The sequence below is a fragment of the Camelus ferus genome, chromosome 27 (assembly GCF_009834535.1).
Source record: "Camelus ferus isolate YT-003-E chromosome 27, BCGSAC_Cfer_1.0, whole genome shotgun sequence".
Lineage (NCBI taxonomy): Eukaryota > Metazoa > Chordata > Mammalia > Artiodactyla > Camelidae > Camelus > Camelus ferus.
The window spans coordinates 6,968,282-6,983,480 of NC_045722.1; the positions used below are offsets into that span (position 1 = coordinate 6,968,282).

General features: G+C 48.9%; 1 protein-coding gene across 3 annotated transcripts in view; it reads left to right on the forward strand.

The window, feature by feature from the left end:
* The first annotated feature begins 3,228 nt into the window (after positions 1-3,228).
* Positions 3,229-15,199, forward strand: part of TBC1D2B (TBC1 domain family member 2B) — a 71,717-nt gene continuing 59,746 nt past the window's right edge. For all 3 annotated transcript variants that reach the window (XM_032469099.1, XM_032469101.1, XM_032469100.1), the window contains exon 1: positions 3,229-3,621. In XM_032469099.1, the coding sequence (XP_032324990.1) occupies positions 3,265-3,621 (357 nt within the window). In that variant the 5' untranslated portion in view covers positions 3,229-3,264. The remainder of the gene's footprint in view (positions 3,622-15,199) is intronic.

Below are 15,199 nucleotides of genomic sequence, written 5' to 3' on the forward strand. Positions count from 1 at the left end.
AGAGAACCATGGGTGTGTGTAGATTTGCCTGCTAGTTTGGTAGGGAAATGAGGCTTCCTGGAAGCCCGAGTCTGCAAATCTAGGCTGAGAGGGTCCCCTGGCGGGACTCTTCTCTCTGAAGCTCCCCAACCCGTGTAGGCTGTGAGCTTCCTGCCGCAGGGGACAGGCCCAGTCCTTCTCAGGAGTTTCAGCATCACTCAACACCAGCGGAGGCAAAGAGCAGACTGGGGATGTTTGTTAAACGAATCAACTGCCATTCTGAGGACTTACCGCCCACACGCATCAGGGGCTGTGCCAAAGCTTTGCGTTTGTTATCTTGTTTAAACCTCACAGCAGCTCTAGGAGGTAAATGCTATTATTATGCCGCATTCTACAGATGAAGAAACTGGGGCACAGGGAGGCTGGGGGACCCGCCCGATGTCACATAGCCCCTCCTTTATTTAGGAGCCCCCCCCCCCCACCGGAACCACTGTTCTCAGCAGCCCCGTCAGTGTGGTGCGGGGCTGTGTGGAAACACATGGACGGCCTTCTCCCTGGCGGTGGTGGGGTCCTCCGTGGGAGCTGTTCATCCTGGTCAATGCAGCCTCTGCTCTGAAGTCGGTCCTGCTCTCCCTCCTCCCTGTCCAACCCTCCAGCACTCAGCCCCCACAGCTCTGGTACTAGCCCCTCTCCGCATGAACTCCATTCCCCTCCCCGTCCAGGCTAACAACCTCCAGATACGTACGCTCCAGGTTTAGCGAGGCCCTACCAAGTTTGCCTTGTGTCCTACACTCCCAAATGTTGGAGCCATCTCTGCTAGCACTCTGCCCCAGGCAGCAGGCCTCCATTTGTGCCGTTTATGGTGGCAGAGTTGGTTAGGGTGGCTTCTCTGGCAGGGCTGGGGAAGATAAAAATATGTTACCCTCAAAATGGTAATGCTTGCACTAACCAGAGTGGGCAGTTAAGCCCACAGGTTGAAATAGAGCCCTGAGGGAAGGGTGAGGTCAGCTGTAATGGCTGGAAAAGTCAAGAGATCTTTGAGTATGGAGCCTGAAAAAAGCAGAGCCTCCACTGGCCTGGGAGCTGTAGGAAGAACCACAGGCCCTCTCAGCTGTGCCTCATGCCGCTGATACACTTCAGAGCAGGCCGGGCAGGGCCTTTGTGTAGATCACCCCACCATCCGTTCCTTCATTGTACAGGTAGGAAACTGCAGCCCAGAGAGGGCACAGACGTGCCTAAGGACACACAGCATATCAGGTGGTAAGGTCTACTTTCCTCTCTGGCCGCCCCTCAGGACTGTAAGTGCCCCCTGTGGTAGGCCAGGGTCTTAGCCACCTCTGTCCTTCTGGGGTCTGACAGACACAAAGGCAGAGGGTGGCTGGGTGCTTCATCAGAGGCCTCTCACCCCGTCTCTCTCTGGGGAAACTGGCCTAGGATGAGTTGCTGGCTCTGTGTCCCTGGGGGGTTTGCACAGAGGCTGGCCATGTGGGAGCAAGTTCACTGCCCAAATTTCCTCTTTTTAGTAAACAGCAGCCACTTCCTCCTGGGTTGGCCACTTCCTTCTGGTCACTGGGTTCCTGAGAGGCTCGAGGGGGCAAGGGCTCACATGGGCAGGCAGGGCAGACCCTTGGGCACCAAGCTCACCCATACTGGAAACGAGGAGGCACACTGGCCGGGTAAAGCTGTCCTCTGACCACAGGACGTTGACCTTTAACCTAAGAGACCTTGGGAACTGCAAAATGTCAGTAAGCCATTGAAGAAGGAGGGGTCCAGGGAATTAGGAGCCACCAGAGGCAGCCCCAGAATTTCTGTGAAGGAGGGTCTTGAAGGGGGTGATCTGGTTAGAAAAGTGGGGGAAACTGAAGATTCATTTGTTTAGCATTTTACATAAACTATAAAAATTGAACAAATTGAACATGGAGGGAGGTGCTAAGAGAGACGAGATAAAGGTCCATCGTGTAGCAGGGCAGTGCAGGGCCGGGGGTGGGAGAGGTCTGGAGGGTCGAGAGGGTATTGGGGTTGGTCCTGGAGGCTCTTGGAAGCTTGGAAGGCTTGGGCCATTTCTGCTTGGCTCAGCCCTCCAGGGGCCCCTGCTGAGATGTTGCTGCTGGCTTCAAGGCCTCCACACTTTGCCCCTCTTGTGGGATCTCAGGGCTTGTGGCTGAGCAGTCTCCTCAGTGGGCCACATTCTGGGCCTGGCCAGAGCCTGGCAAGGGCCAGGAAAGCTAGTTATCCCTTAGATACTGCAGGTCCAGCTTTCAAGGGGCCTAGGAAATGTTTATAGCCTAAGAAAAATGTATTGGCCCCAAAACCTAAGAAAAAGAGGAAAATCAAAATTAATAAACATTTCATTAAAACATCTACAAAGTGTAACATCATGCCAACTTCATAGTCACCATAAAAATGTCCCTCCCTTAGAAAACAATTTACAAGTTGAGTTTTTCTTACTCAGCCAGGCCCCACTCTTGAAGTTGTTGTGAGTTCAAATGAGTTAATATATAAAGCAGGGGTAAGTAATATGTGCTATTTAAGTGGTGATCCTTTTAAAATTTCATCATAGCTTGTACGCAACACAGTATACATTTACCTGATTTTTTCTGTGTGTATTTTCGCTCTCCCTTACTAGACTAGTATCTCCATGAGGGCAGGGAAATGATTGGCTTGTTCACTGCTGTATCCTCCAGTGTCTGGAACTGTACCTGGCACATAGAAGGCGCTCAGTAAATATTTGTTGAATTCAGAGAACAAACCAAAGTCTAGAGAGGTGGGAAATGCTTTGGCTTTCATTCATGCATTCTATAAATATTTACTGAGCACCCACTCAGCTCCAAGCAATAGGCTCTCTCATTTTTGCAATACTAGTCTGTGACTCTGGCAGGGCAGAGATTTAAAAATACAGTTTTGTAATAACTTACATAGACTAAAAATGCACAGTTTTAAGGGGACACTCGATGGGTTTTGAGAAGTGCATTCTCTCGTGTAACCCACACTCCCACAAAGAAAAAGAACGTTTCAGCCCAGCAGCGCAGGGTTTTGAGCCCCTCGTCACAGCAAGGCATTGATAGCATGTGTGACTCGCCCAGGTCTCCTCCGGGGTGTTTTGCGGGGACCCTGGGCCGGGGCGGGAGCTCCCGGGGGCGGGCGGGGGCGGGACTACAAGTCCCAGGCTGCTTTGCGCGTCCGCACAGCCGTGCGGAGCGGGCGGGGCTGAGGGGAGGGGGCGCAGCGGCGGCAGCGCGGAGGCGCGCGGGGCCCGGGCGCCGGCGGTTGGCGTGCGGGCTGGCGATGCCGGGGCCCGGGGCCCGGGCGGAGGAGGGCAGCGGCGGCGAGGGTGCGGCCCCGGGGTCAGCGGCGGAGCCTGGGGCAGGGCCCGGGCGGGAGCCAGCGCGGCTGTGCGGCTACCTGCAGAAGCTGTCGGGCAAGGGCCCGCTGCGCGGCTACCGCAGCCGTTGGTTCGTGTTCGACGCGCGCCGCTGCTACCTCTACTACTTCAAGAGCCCGCAGGACGCTGTGCCTCTCGGCCACCTGGACATCGCGGACGCCTGCTTTAGCTACACGGGCCCCGACGAGGCGGCGGAGACCGGCGCCGAGCCGCCCGCGCACTTCCAGGTGCACAGCGCGGGAGCCGTCACGGTGCTCAAGGTGGGACCCGCCGCCCCTCACCTGCCTCCTACCCGCGGAACCCGCCCACACGTCCCTCCCCGGCTCCCCTCCTTGGCCTCCCGGGATACCCCCGCCGCCAGCTAAGCCTACCTCCTTTGCCCATCGGACTTTCTCCATCCACCCTCCTCTCTCTAAAGCCAATCTGCTCTCCTTTCCCTACTTCCTCGTACTCTGTCCCCGTGTCTCCATCTCAAGCCCTTTACCTGGACTTAGGCTGGAGGGGCTGGGGGCTACTCAGTCCCCTAACCCGTTAACTCCCTCTGCGCCTTCCCTCGGGCCCTTCTCTGCCCTCCCACCCCCATCTCCTGGACGTCCTGTGTACCCCTCCCAGGCATTCATGACTGTAGGCTTCTTGCCCTTGGGTGAGTCATTAACCTCTCTGTGCTTCATCTGCCTCTTCTGTAAAATGCGGATAACAGTAGTATATACTTAATGGGGGTGTTGGAATTACATGAATTATATTCTTATCACTCGTAAATGTTGTTGCATTCAGTGCTATAGTGAGAGAGGCAGAGATGGCAGGGCTCTTAGAGATAATGCGGGGCAACCCCCGCCCAAGTAGGCAGGAACGCCCCAGCTAAGGTCACACAGCCATTAAGTGGCAGAGCCTGTTTGCTTGCTCCGTATTTTGGCTGGGAGAGATGGGAAAGGGTGGCTTCAGCAGCTGTGCCTTGCCCACTGAGGCTTCCTTAATCTTCTAGTGGAGAAACACACTATGTAGAAGCATGGGACTAAAGTCAGGAGTCCTGGCCCTGGTGCTGAGAAGCCTCTCCTGCCCTTGGGGGTCCCATCATCTCCTAGGGGCTCTCTGCTTCCATTGAGGGCCTGGGAGTCTGGGCCTTGGCTTCACTCCCTTGCCTGGTTCCTGTGAGCCTCCACCCTCACTCCTCTTTCTCTCTTCTCTTCCGTATTGCAATCTGGGCTTTCTCCAGAGCAGCAGGGCTGGGCTGGGATGTGTGAAAGCTCTCTGCAGAGCTGGCCAAGTGGAGAGCAGAGTGGGCTGTGCCTAGCGCCCTTGGCCTTGCGAGCAAACGGCTGTTCCCAGCATCTCTGAAGCCAGCAGCAGTTGGAGCTGCTCCCTGAGGTTGTTCTTAGACCTCTGTCAACTCAGCTCTTGCCATTTTGAGCAAAATCTGATTCCTGTGTTCTTTTATGCTCCTCTATCCCTTCTTTAAGTGGGTGCAGACAGCCTGTTTCTCCAAAGGAAGCCAAGGAGAGTTGCAGTTCAACTCGGGCTTACTTAGAAAGCATTTGTATAAACTTGGGAGTGACTCCGGTGAGTGCATAGGGACTTTTGCCAAAGAAAGTCTTGTGCTAACTGTGCACATGGACTGTCCCTGTGTACAGCTGAATTTCCTGTGGAATTGTTTGTTAAAAAAGAAAATGGAGCATCCTGTTTCAGATTTTCTCAGATGGCTTTAGAGCCTTCTATCAGATTTTTAACCTTTTTGAATAATGGAGGTATCTACATAAGTGGGGCTACAAGGTACAGTGTTGGGAATGTGGCTTTAGAACTGGATGGGCTTGAACTTGCAGCCTGAATCTGCCACTCACAAGTGTTGGACAAGTTACACTACCCATCTGTCCCAGTTTCTGCTTTGGTCTAGTGGGAATCCTACCTTCCTCATTAGGTGGTTTTGAGAATTCTGGAATATGTTACGGAAAATGGGTGGCACAGAGTAGGTACTAGGCAGCCATATGAAACACCAAGTAGTGACTTTGGCCAATTATGTAATCCATTCATATAATGGAATATTATGCATCAGTGAACAGAAGGGAATGAGAGCTGTAGGTGTTAACATGGATGACTGTCATAAACATGAAATTGAGCAAGGAAAACAAAGTAATAGATTGGTTGCATTCAAAGTGGTATCACTGATGGAAAGATTAAGAAGATAGTGTAAATGTATATGCTGCGTGGTGCGTGAGAGAGCTGCGTGTGGGTGATGAGCCCTGGATTCAGGAGATTCAGGATTGTGGTTACCACTTGGGAACAGAGGGGAACGTGAGTGGGAGTGGGTGCCCAGGGGCTTCCAGTGTTCTTGCAGTGTTTTATTTCTAGGACTGGGTGGTAGGTACACTGCTGTTTGTTATATTATTTTATCCGTCTTTTTGTATGTTCAGAATATTTCTTTAAAAAAAAAGGAACTCGATCTTCACATGGGTTACTGACTATGGAATATTTTGGCATGTAAAGTTGAATTAGTCACAGAGTAAGACAAAATGCCCGCAGCCAAGGATCTGCTTTATAAAAACAATGGAAATGGAAACACAGGCAAGGCTTTTCCACAGAAAGGAGCAGCCAACGTGTAGGGTTGCAGAGTGGGGGTGCATTTTAAGAAGGTTGGATTTTAGCATATGGTGATTCCTTTCGAACCGTGGGAGTAAATATCGTATGTTGGTAAAAGTGGAAATTAGCAATTTATCTTCCTTTTACACCTTTCAGATCCAAGAATTGATTCACATAAGCTTTAAGGCTGCTCAACGCCCCCACCTCGATTTCTAAGGGGGATTGTAGGTTCGTGAGGATTAAGCCCCCCTCAAGCTTCAGCTAGTTATATATAGCTTTATACGTACCATTTCTTTCGATGGGTTAAAAAGAAAAGAAAAAAAATCAGTGATTTGCTTATTGTATTATCATATGTTTCTTATTTTAAAGCAACTTTCCACCTTCTCTGGAGATGCTGTGGTTTTGTTGAACTTTTCCAAAATGTTTTACTATTTGAGTCTTAATGAAAGCTGATACTGGAATTTCTTGGTAAAGTTCTCTATTCCTAAACTGAGGGATGTGGCCCAGCGCCTTATTTTACAGGAGAGGGGATGGAGGCCAGAGAGGGGATGTGATTTTTCTGAGATCATGAATGTAGTGTCAGACCCTCTTTGGTAGTACAGGCTGGGAACAATGAGTGTCCGAGTATCCGATTTTGTCATCTGTTCTCAAAGTCCACCTTTTTTTGCTTTGGATTCCAGTGGCTTGGAATTAGATAATATGTCATGGTGTTTCGTTTACAGCATTTGATTTCTGTCCTTTTCACACGGAAAAAAAGCACCAGGAACGTTTTACCTACTGATTCTTTACCAGAATGTATGGTACCGAATACTAGACATTGGGAAACTGCTACAACAGTCCGGCAGAGTCTAATACTTCCTGTGTGTGTGGCGGGGGTGGTGCTGGAGGCTTCTCACTGAGCTCAACTGGGATCTGAGGCTCAGGAGACAGTTCTGGAGTGAGCTGGCACTTAGGGAAGGAGAGCATGTGATTGGGGGTAAATCCTGCCCTGCCAGGTCTCTGCAGCCTCCGGAGCAAGGAGTACCATCAGACTGTCAGCAGATGAACCCTGCTCCCTCTGCTCCCTTTCTTGAAGGCATTTGGTGTTCAGATGGACATGTGTGCTGGTTTCTGAGTCACATGTAACTGAACAATCATGTGTCCCTATTCTTAAAACCCACTTTTGTGGGAAGGATGCACATTCTCTGGTGTTGAAACTGCTCTCAGCTTAATGACAAACATTTGTTAGCTTGGCTAATCATAGTGTGTTCAGTACAAAATAGATGTGGTGAACCAGCCTCGCTGGCTAAATGGTTCTGCTAAGCTGTTCTTCCCTGGAGCACCCGCTCAGGGGTCTTGAAGTATTATTTAAATGTTTTATCGAGACATAACTTTTCATTAGTTTGTCATGGCTTCCTAGTGGGTAAGTTCCTTAAAGGCAGGTACAGTCTCTTGTGTGTGATATCCCAGTGACTGTTTCCCACTGCCTGTCACACAGTTCTCATTGTAGTATAAATCTCCACCCTGTTCCCTGCTCTGGAGGACCCCTGCGGACCACTGTTTGTATCCTCAGCTCCAAGAACAGTGCCTGCACAGAGTAGGTACCCAGGTAGACATTTGTTGAATGAATGAGTAGAAGGCTGTTACCTAGCATTGGTTTTGGTGTAAGCGCCGACATTTTAGAAGCAATCAGCCAGAATTCTCAAATGTATTAAATGACAGTCTCACCACATGTCACAGAGTTGGCTGCTCTTCAGTGAATGCTCAAACATAACCGGCATCAGGAGTCCAGGCAGGGATTACTGTCAGTCGTTAACTTCAGATCTCTTGTGTTTCATGCCCATGGTCTAGACTCTGAGGACACTGGTAGCAGAGAGGGAATGTTGAATGTAAAAGGCCGGGTGTGGATGTTTTAGGTCTTGAGCCTGTGCCGTCTCTGCCACTACTCTGCTGTTCTAGAGAAGGAGTGTAGCTGTGGTCCCCAAATTTTTATTTCTGGGCTCTGAAATTTGAACTTCATGTGATTTTCACAAGTCACAAAATACTATTCTTTTGATTTTTTTTTCAACTGTCTGAAAATGTAAAGACGATTCTTGGTTTCTAGCTACGTAAATATAGGCAGCAGGTTGATACGGCCCTTGGGCTGTAGTTCACTGACTCGTGTTTTAGGAGGGGCTGGGCAATTTTCGTTCATTCATTCATTCACTCACTCACTCATTCTGTGTGCTTAGGCACTAGGGGTACAGACCCAACAAGATGAACACAGTTCCTGTCTGGGGAGCTCTCTGTGTAGCCCAGAGACAGGCATTAATAAAAATGAAACAAACACCAACCAGTGCTGTGAAGTTTCAAAGGAGAGCGATGGGGTGCGTGTGTGATGGGGGTGGTCCTAAGCTAATTTGGAGGGAGGAGGGCCAGGGAGACTTTCTGAGGAAGTGACATTTGACCCGAAGGAAGTGTAAACTGGAGGAATGGAGAGGGGAGTAGAGCATTGCAGGGAGAGGAGATGGCAGGGCAGAGGCCCTGAGGTGTGTGGGGGACTCTGGAGAGCCTGATGGCAGGAGGCATACCCTTTAGAAGGGGAAAGCCTTGGGGCCAGAGTTGTAGGAATGAGTAAAGAATTTTCAGCAGAGCTTGATAAATAGTTGTGCTTTTTTTCCCTCCCAAACTGATGGGTGGGTTATGTCCAGTGTTTTCATCTAATTGTGTTGGAGGGTTATCTTGTGTAGTAAGAGTTGAAATATTAATAGGTTATGCATTGGTAAACAGTTTTAAAGTAGATAAATGCGAAGTTGAAGATCTGGTGGTCTGTTGCTTCTTAAGCACTGTTGTCTCTGAGTAGGGGCTGCTGTGGTCTGTGCCATGGGCCCGGGGGCTGTGTGGCCCAGGCCTGCCCCACCTGGTGGACCGCCTTCCCTGAAGCATTCCTTCTGGCCACCTTCACTGGCTCCTCTCACTGGCTTTGTTCACACGCACATTGCCAATTTCCTTCCTCTTTGGAGATAACTGTTGCTTGAGAAATGGAAGGAGGGGGCGCATGCATTCAGGCTGACACCTGAACACCAGCTCTCCCACCTCACCGGGGCGTCTGAGGGCGGGACAGGTCCCCTTGTTCAGGTGCCTTTACTCCTCAGCCTCTGGGCTGCAGCCTTCCCGTCTCTGGTCAGAACAAAATGTGAATAATAACCCTCCCTCCGGAGAAAGAAAAGAACCCTGTTATTATAGAAATGACTGTCCAGTTAGGGGATTGGAAGGAGTTTTGATTAGGAATTTTCAGTTCTGTTAGAGATGTATGTGGTAGCGTCTTAATGACATTGACTGGGTGTTTACCTGCATCCTAGCAGGCCCAGGCCTCAGTGGATTTTGATGCTTTCCCAGAGTGGATGCAATATGGAATAGTGAATTAGGAAGTAGTGGCGCTTCTGACTAGCATTCTGCTAAGTACTCTACCTGGAGAGCTCGATGGTGTGAACACACCAGGCACTTGTGTGTGTGAGGCCTTCTCAGGGGCAAGAAGCTGAAGTGGTCCCGGGAGAGGCGGCAGGTTTCATGATCACCCAGTGAACAGTAGCTCACTAGGCAGTGCAGGAAACCCCGAATCCACAGATTCAGGATAGTGTTGCTCCTTAAAGTGGGTCTAGTCCTGTTCTGGGTTTTGAGCGTCTGATGCCGTGTGCTACTAGAGCATAAGCTCCCCGAGGTCAGAGTTTTGTCCGGGATTCACCACTTCACCCTTAATGCTTAGAGGAGTGTCAGGCACAGACCAGGTGCTCAGTGTATACTGGTTGACTGAGTGAGCACTTCAGACCCTCACGTCCTCCTGGGGTGGGTGTGTGGTGTGCTCTTGTTGCATAAAAGGAGATTTGAGGGGTCCATTTCTTCATTTAGCATATTTTTGAGCATCCACCATGTTGTAAGCATTATGCCTTTTCTGCAGTTACAGCAGTGGAAATTTTCCATTCATTTAAGAAACTACAGTGTTAAGACTTTAAAAATAGGTTAGCCGCTGATAGCTCTGAAAAAACTTTGGGGAGAAACCATATTTGTCTGTAGTATTCAGTGTTGGAAGTAAATATCAAATATCTGTCCGTTTTTTGATTCCGAGGGAGGTCTGGCATCTTTCCATGGTAAATAAAGAGCCAGGCAGAGAATCTTGAAAGTAAAGCACTGATCTGGATTTTGCCCAGAGCTAGAAATAGTGGTTCGTGTAATAATTTCTGTGGGCATTGTGGAATTGGAGATCCCTATGCCTGATTACTGAGAAGGGCTCCCTGGAGAAATGGGCTGGGGAGTTGGTTGGTTTTGGTATAATTGTGTCGCTGTTCAAAGACTTAGTTCCTCTTCGATCAGCAAGAAGTGTTCCTAGTCTGATGGGAATCAGCGTCTTTTCTTGAGTTTGCAAACTTAACTTTTTGCTTAACTTTTCCAGATTGATTGTGTGGGAGAACTGGAATCTGGGGGTGAAGGGGAGAGTCAGGAGCTGAGGTCCTTTGGCCACCTCTCTGTGCCTGTCCAGGGCCAGCCCTGCTGGAGAGAGCAGACTTCCCCCGAGCAGTCTGTCCTCAGGCAAGAGCTTGTCTGAGCGTCCGTGGGCTGGAGGCGGACGGCCAGAGTTACCAGAGATGTTGATCTTGAATGATAGGAATTATTTCTCGGCAGCAAGCCCAGTTTTCATTTCCTTTTCCATCTTCGTGGTCTCCAGGGGAGATTGTACTTGCAGAGAAGGTGGCCTGACTTGAAATCTGATGCAGCCAGCCAGCCACTCACCTAACAGTCTTTGTTGGGTAAGGCCCCGTGGGCATCTAGCAGCCTCAAGGAGCTTGTTCTTTCTTGTCCTGGGGTGTATTAGGGCATTGTCATTAAGTGGCTGTGTGAGGTGGAGGAAGTCATTCAGTGTGTTTGTTCCAAGGGTCATTATCCCTGAGTCAGAATTGAAGACACCCTCAGATCAGCCCGCCCTGTGTCCTGTATGACACAGTGAGAAACTGAGTCCCACATCTAGTTAGTGACAGCTCTGGCGCTAAACCTCCCCCAGACACATGAGCAATATTTAGCTAATTTAAACCCAGCAGTTTGTGCTGTTTGCTTCATATTTCCATCTTAATCCATTAGTAGGAAATTAGGCTTATTCTGTTTTGACTTGTTGTATATAGGTACTAAAATTGTACATTTATCTCTTTGATGTTGCGGCAGAGATGTAAGACATTTGGTCACAGGAGGATTGGAAATTAACAATGTAAATGATAAACTTCCAGGGGGGTCGATTGATAATGGACATGCGTGGTGTTTCCCTGGCAGGGACAGGGCCTGTGCACCCCTGCTCAGGACCTTTCTCCTGGAGGCGTGCAGAGGAAGACCAGCCTCGGAGTGTTTTCTCCTGCTGCTCTGTAAGCCCTGCCCTCTGGCCTCAGAAGTGAACCAGTTTTTTAAGCTTTACAGTTTACACAGCTCTCTCACGTGTAACTGTCCCAGAGGTAACGTGCTGATAGGCCTTTCTTTCATTTCTGTTGTGTCAAGGGAAGCACCTCCTTGAGAGCTGTGGCTCTCAGGTTTGTTTAGTGTAGGGAATGAGCCTCTTGGGACCCTGTTAACATGCAGATTGGGGGGGTTCCCCGTTGGAGATTCTTATTCGGTGGTAGGTCAGGGTGGACCTCAGTGCTCTGCATCCTTACCCATGGTCCGACCCTTCTGCTGCAGACCTCTGCGGCCCTCTCTGAGCAACACCGCTCTCCAAATGACAAATGACTGTTCTCTTTGGCTGTGAAGTGAAGGCTGGCCTTGTCTGAGGATGGTTGTCTAAGTGGACTAGAAATAACTAAACTGCGTAGGTGGAGAGCAGTGAAGCGTGAGCCCTTATTCTGTAGGTTGACACTCTGTGGTTTACGTCCACTACCTTCTTTGCATTCTGAGTTTCTATGCTCCAGAGCAGTGGTTTGGGGCCGGAGACTCTCTACCCCCAATTTCCCGATGGCCCTGAGGTTTCTGTCTCTGTGCCGATCACTTAGTCCCTGGCACACCACCACATGCTAGGTTTCCTCCAGGGCCATTCAGAGGGGACCTCCTGGTGGGCGATACTGTTTGCTTGGCATACTTAAGGTGTTTATGGGAGAGTGAGTTTTAATGATTTCCACCACCAAATAGCTAGTAAGGACTTTTAGAGCCTCCAGCTTTTCACCGAGAGAGGGGTGAATAACAGAATGATGTGAGGACCGTCTGACACTTTCCTGAGACACCAGCTCTATCTTAAAAGACTGTTAGAAGTCAACATGCTTCCCAGACACCCCTGTAAACTCACTGAAAGTTCAGGCAGACTTCTAGTACCAGGCTCCCTTGTTCCCCGGTCTCTGGTGGGTGGAGCCCGGGAATCTGCCCCTCCCCAACCCCAGTGTGTAAAACTTCATACTAAGTCAGTCATTCCTGTGTCCTACTTTTAAGTTAGAAAACATCAAGTTAGAACATTGCAGTGGTGCACGGCAGAGGGAGCGCCTGCAGGCCAAGGTGGCGGGGGCTGTCCGCCAGTCTGCTGGTTGTCGCTGCAGGAGTTTTCTTTACTCTGAGCTCGTGAAACCCTGGCGCTGCCTAATTGTGCAATGGCAGAGCTGATAGGGAACCACAGGAATGTAGCTTGTGGTCACTCAGAGGCCACGTGCTCTCCTTCTGTCTGAAACAGAAAGCATTTTAACAGGCTTCCACATTGCCTCCAGGGAAGAGCAGGCCCACAGAGTGGCCTGTCCCTGCCCTTGTCTTGGTGAAATCTGTCATTCAGGCCAGGCCCCTCACAAGCCCAGTTATCTTTATTGTCCTCTTTTCTAGAGCACACATTTGCTTGTCTGTGTTCTGCTGGGCTCTTTTCTCTTAGCCGATTGCCCTGAGTTTGTAATCTCCATTAGTTTAAGAGTGGCTAAAGGAATGTCTGTTCTATCCAGGTGTTTGCTTTTTTTGTGGAGGGGCGGGTAATTAGGTTTGTTTGTTTGTTTGTTTGTTTATTTAAATAGAGGGACTGGGGATTGAACCCACTTGAACTAGCCTCTCCCCTCCTCCAGGTGTTTGCTTTTTAAAAGAAGATGCTTGAGTATTAGAGATGGCAGAACTCATCTTCCGGAATGGATGAGAAGTAGGGCACCTCCCCAGGGAAAGGCTGCCCGCCTCCCGCTCAGACTGTCTGGGGAAAATGATTGGCAGGGGGAGCGGTAATGGGGTCTGAGTTCTTACTCAGCTTTTGAAAAGGATTTAGATTATAATTCATGTAATTATTTTGCATAATAAGATATATGAAAATGCTGATGTCAAGATAGCAGTTTAAAAAGATTAAAAACTAAGAACTTGTCATGTTCATTAGAGGCATGGAGGTCCCTGCAGCTGACCTCCATGCTCCAAGGAGCCAGGATGTCCCATGTTATTTCTCTCTCAGCATCTGTTGCTGGGATGAAACAGATTTCAAAACCCTTCCAGGGAAAAATTACTTTTTTTTTTCATTCATTGGTACTGGGCCAGATCCCTTGAGATTGTTTCCAGGCTCATGATTTTGAAATGTTCAGAAGAAAATTTGGAACCAGTGGTTATCAGATATGGGGTTGTAGTCTGTTTTTCATCCGAGTTTTGTTTTGTATTATCAGGCTGTTTACAGTATTCTTGTGCTTTTTATTGCTTATGAAAGAATTACCTTGGAAATCCAGATATCCTTCTTTAGATTTAAGAAGCAAAAATTCCTTCATGATGAACAGGCATTGCATCCTTTTAAGAAATAATGGCTGAGTCAAACTATCCCTGCAGTTTAAGTTGCTTTTTATGATGTGTACAAACTTAACCCGTCTGTATTCTCCTTTTTGTGGCTCTGTTGTAACCGCTGGTTATGCTGTTCTTCTGGCTTATAAACATGGTAGACCTGACCTTTTGGGGAAGAGCCCAGAGTTTCATACTAAGTGGGTGACTGAAGTGCTGTGTCATCACATACAGCATGACTGGTTCTGTAAGGGACATCAGATGGCCTCGTAGATAGGATATTTGAATTGGGTTTTGAGGAGCGAGTGGGATTTTGCAAGTGGGGGTTAGAGCAGTAGGAGCAGGGATCATTGAAGCTGAACTGGCTCCTGTGTGCCTGTTGTGTGGGGGGAAAGGCTATGGTCTTGGAGTGTGGGGCCATGTGGGCCAGATTACCGTGCCAGATTGCTCAGTACTTGGAAGCCATCAGAGAGTTTTAAGCATGGGATATGTATGACTTCACTGGGTAGGTGTAAGAAGAGGGTTTGGACCAGTTAGGATGCTCTTGCCTAGGCCCAAGGCCGATGAACCAGGAGAATGTCAGGGAGCATGAACCTGAGAGACTGACAGGGGGTTCTTTGGACTTGGAGACCTGATGATCCTATTATGCTGGAGAACAGTTTCTCTCTTCTCTGTGTTTGTTTGTATGTGGCCGCCTTACTGGTCACTGCAGTCTACTTTTTAAGAAATGTCCTTAGAGCAGAATTGTGGCTCAGAGCATACAGTGGGAGCACTTTAGAGGCTGATGGACAGTCACGCTTTCTCCTACCCAGTGAAGCTGTGCTGACACCCCTTTGATGTCCAGAGGACCTTCTGTACTGTTGGGGAGACCAGCCTCTGATATGGGAGTTGTCCTTACCAGTGAAGCCAACACACTTATAGGATTTTAAAAATGAACTTGGCTCTTTGTTGGGGTCATCAACATTTCAGTATCTGAGAAAGACCATAGAGGAACTTGTGATTCCTGCTGAAATGCTGAGAGGATGGATTTTGTCTCGGACATGTCCTTCTCATTCTCCCCCTTGAAAACAAATAACACAGACCCAAGTTTGAATTTTGACTGTGCCAAATGGCTGTGAGATCTTGGGGGTGATCATGATAATATGGATAGTTGATGCCTAATGAGTAGTTACTGTGGGCCAAGCACTGTTCTGAGCTTAACACGCATTAACTCACTTAATCCTCATAACAACAGGACACGAAGTAGGTTCCTGTTACTCGCATCTTCCCAACGAGGAATCCAAGGCCCCGACAGGTTAGGTGACTTGCCTAATACAGCCAGCAAGTGGCAGAGCTGGGATTTGAACCCAGACAGTTAGGCTCCAGAGTCCAAGTAGGTAATACTTTGGGTAAATAAATAATACTATTTTGTGAGATTGTTATGAACTTTAAATGATGGTATGTATAAAGTGTTTAACACAATGTCCAGCACACAGTAAGTCAAGACCATCCCTTGCATATCTTCAAAATTTGGCAGAAATCTATGCATCTATTGTCACAAGCTGCAGAAAGAGACAAAATTTTAAT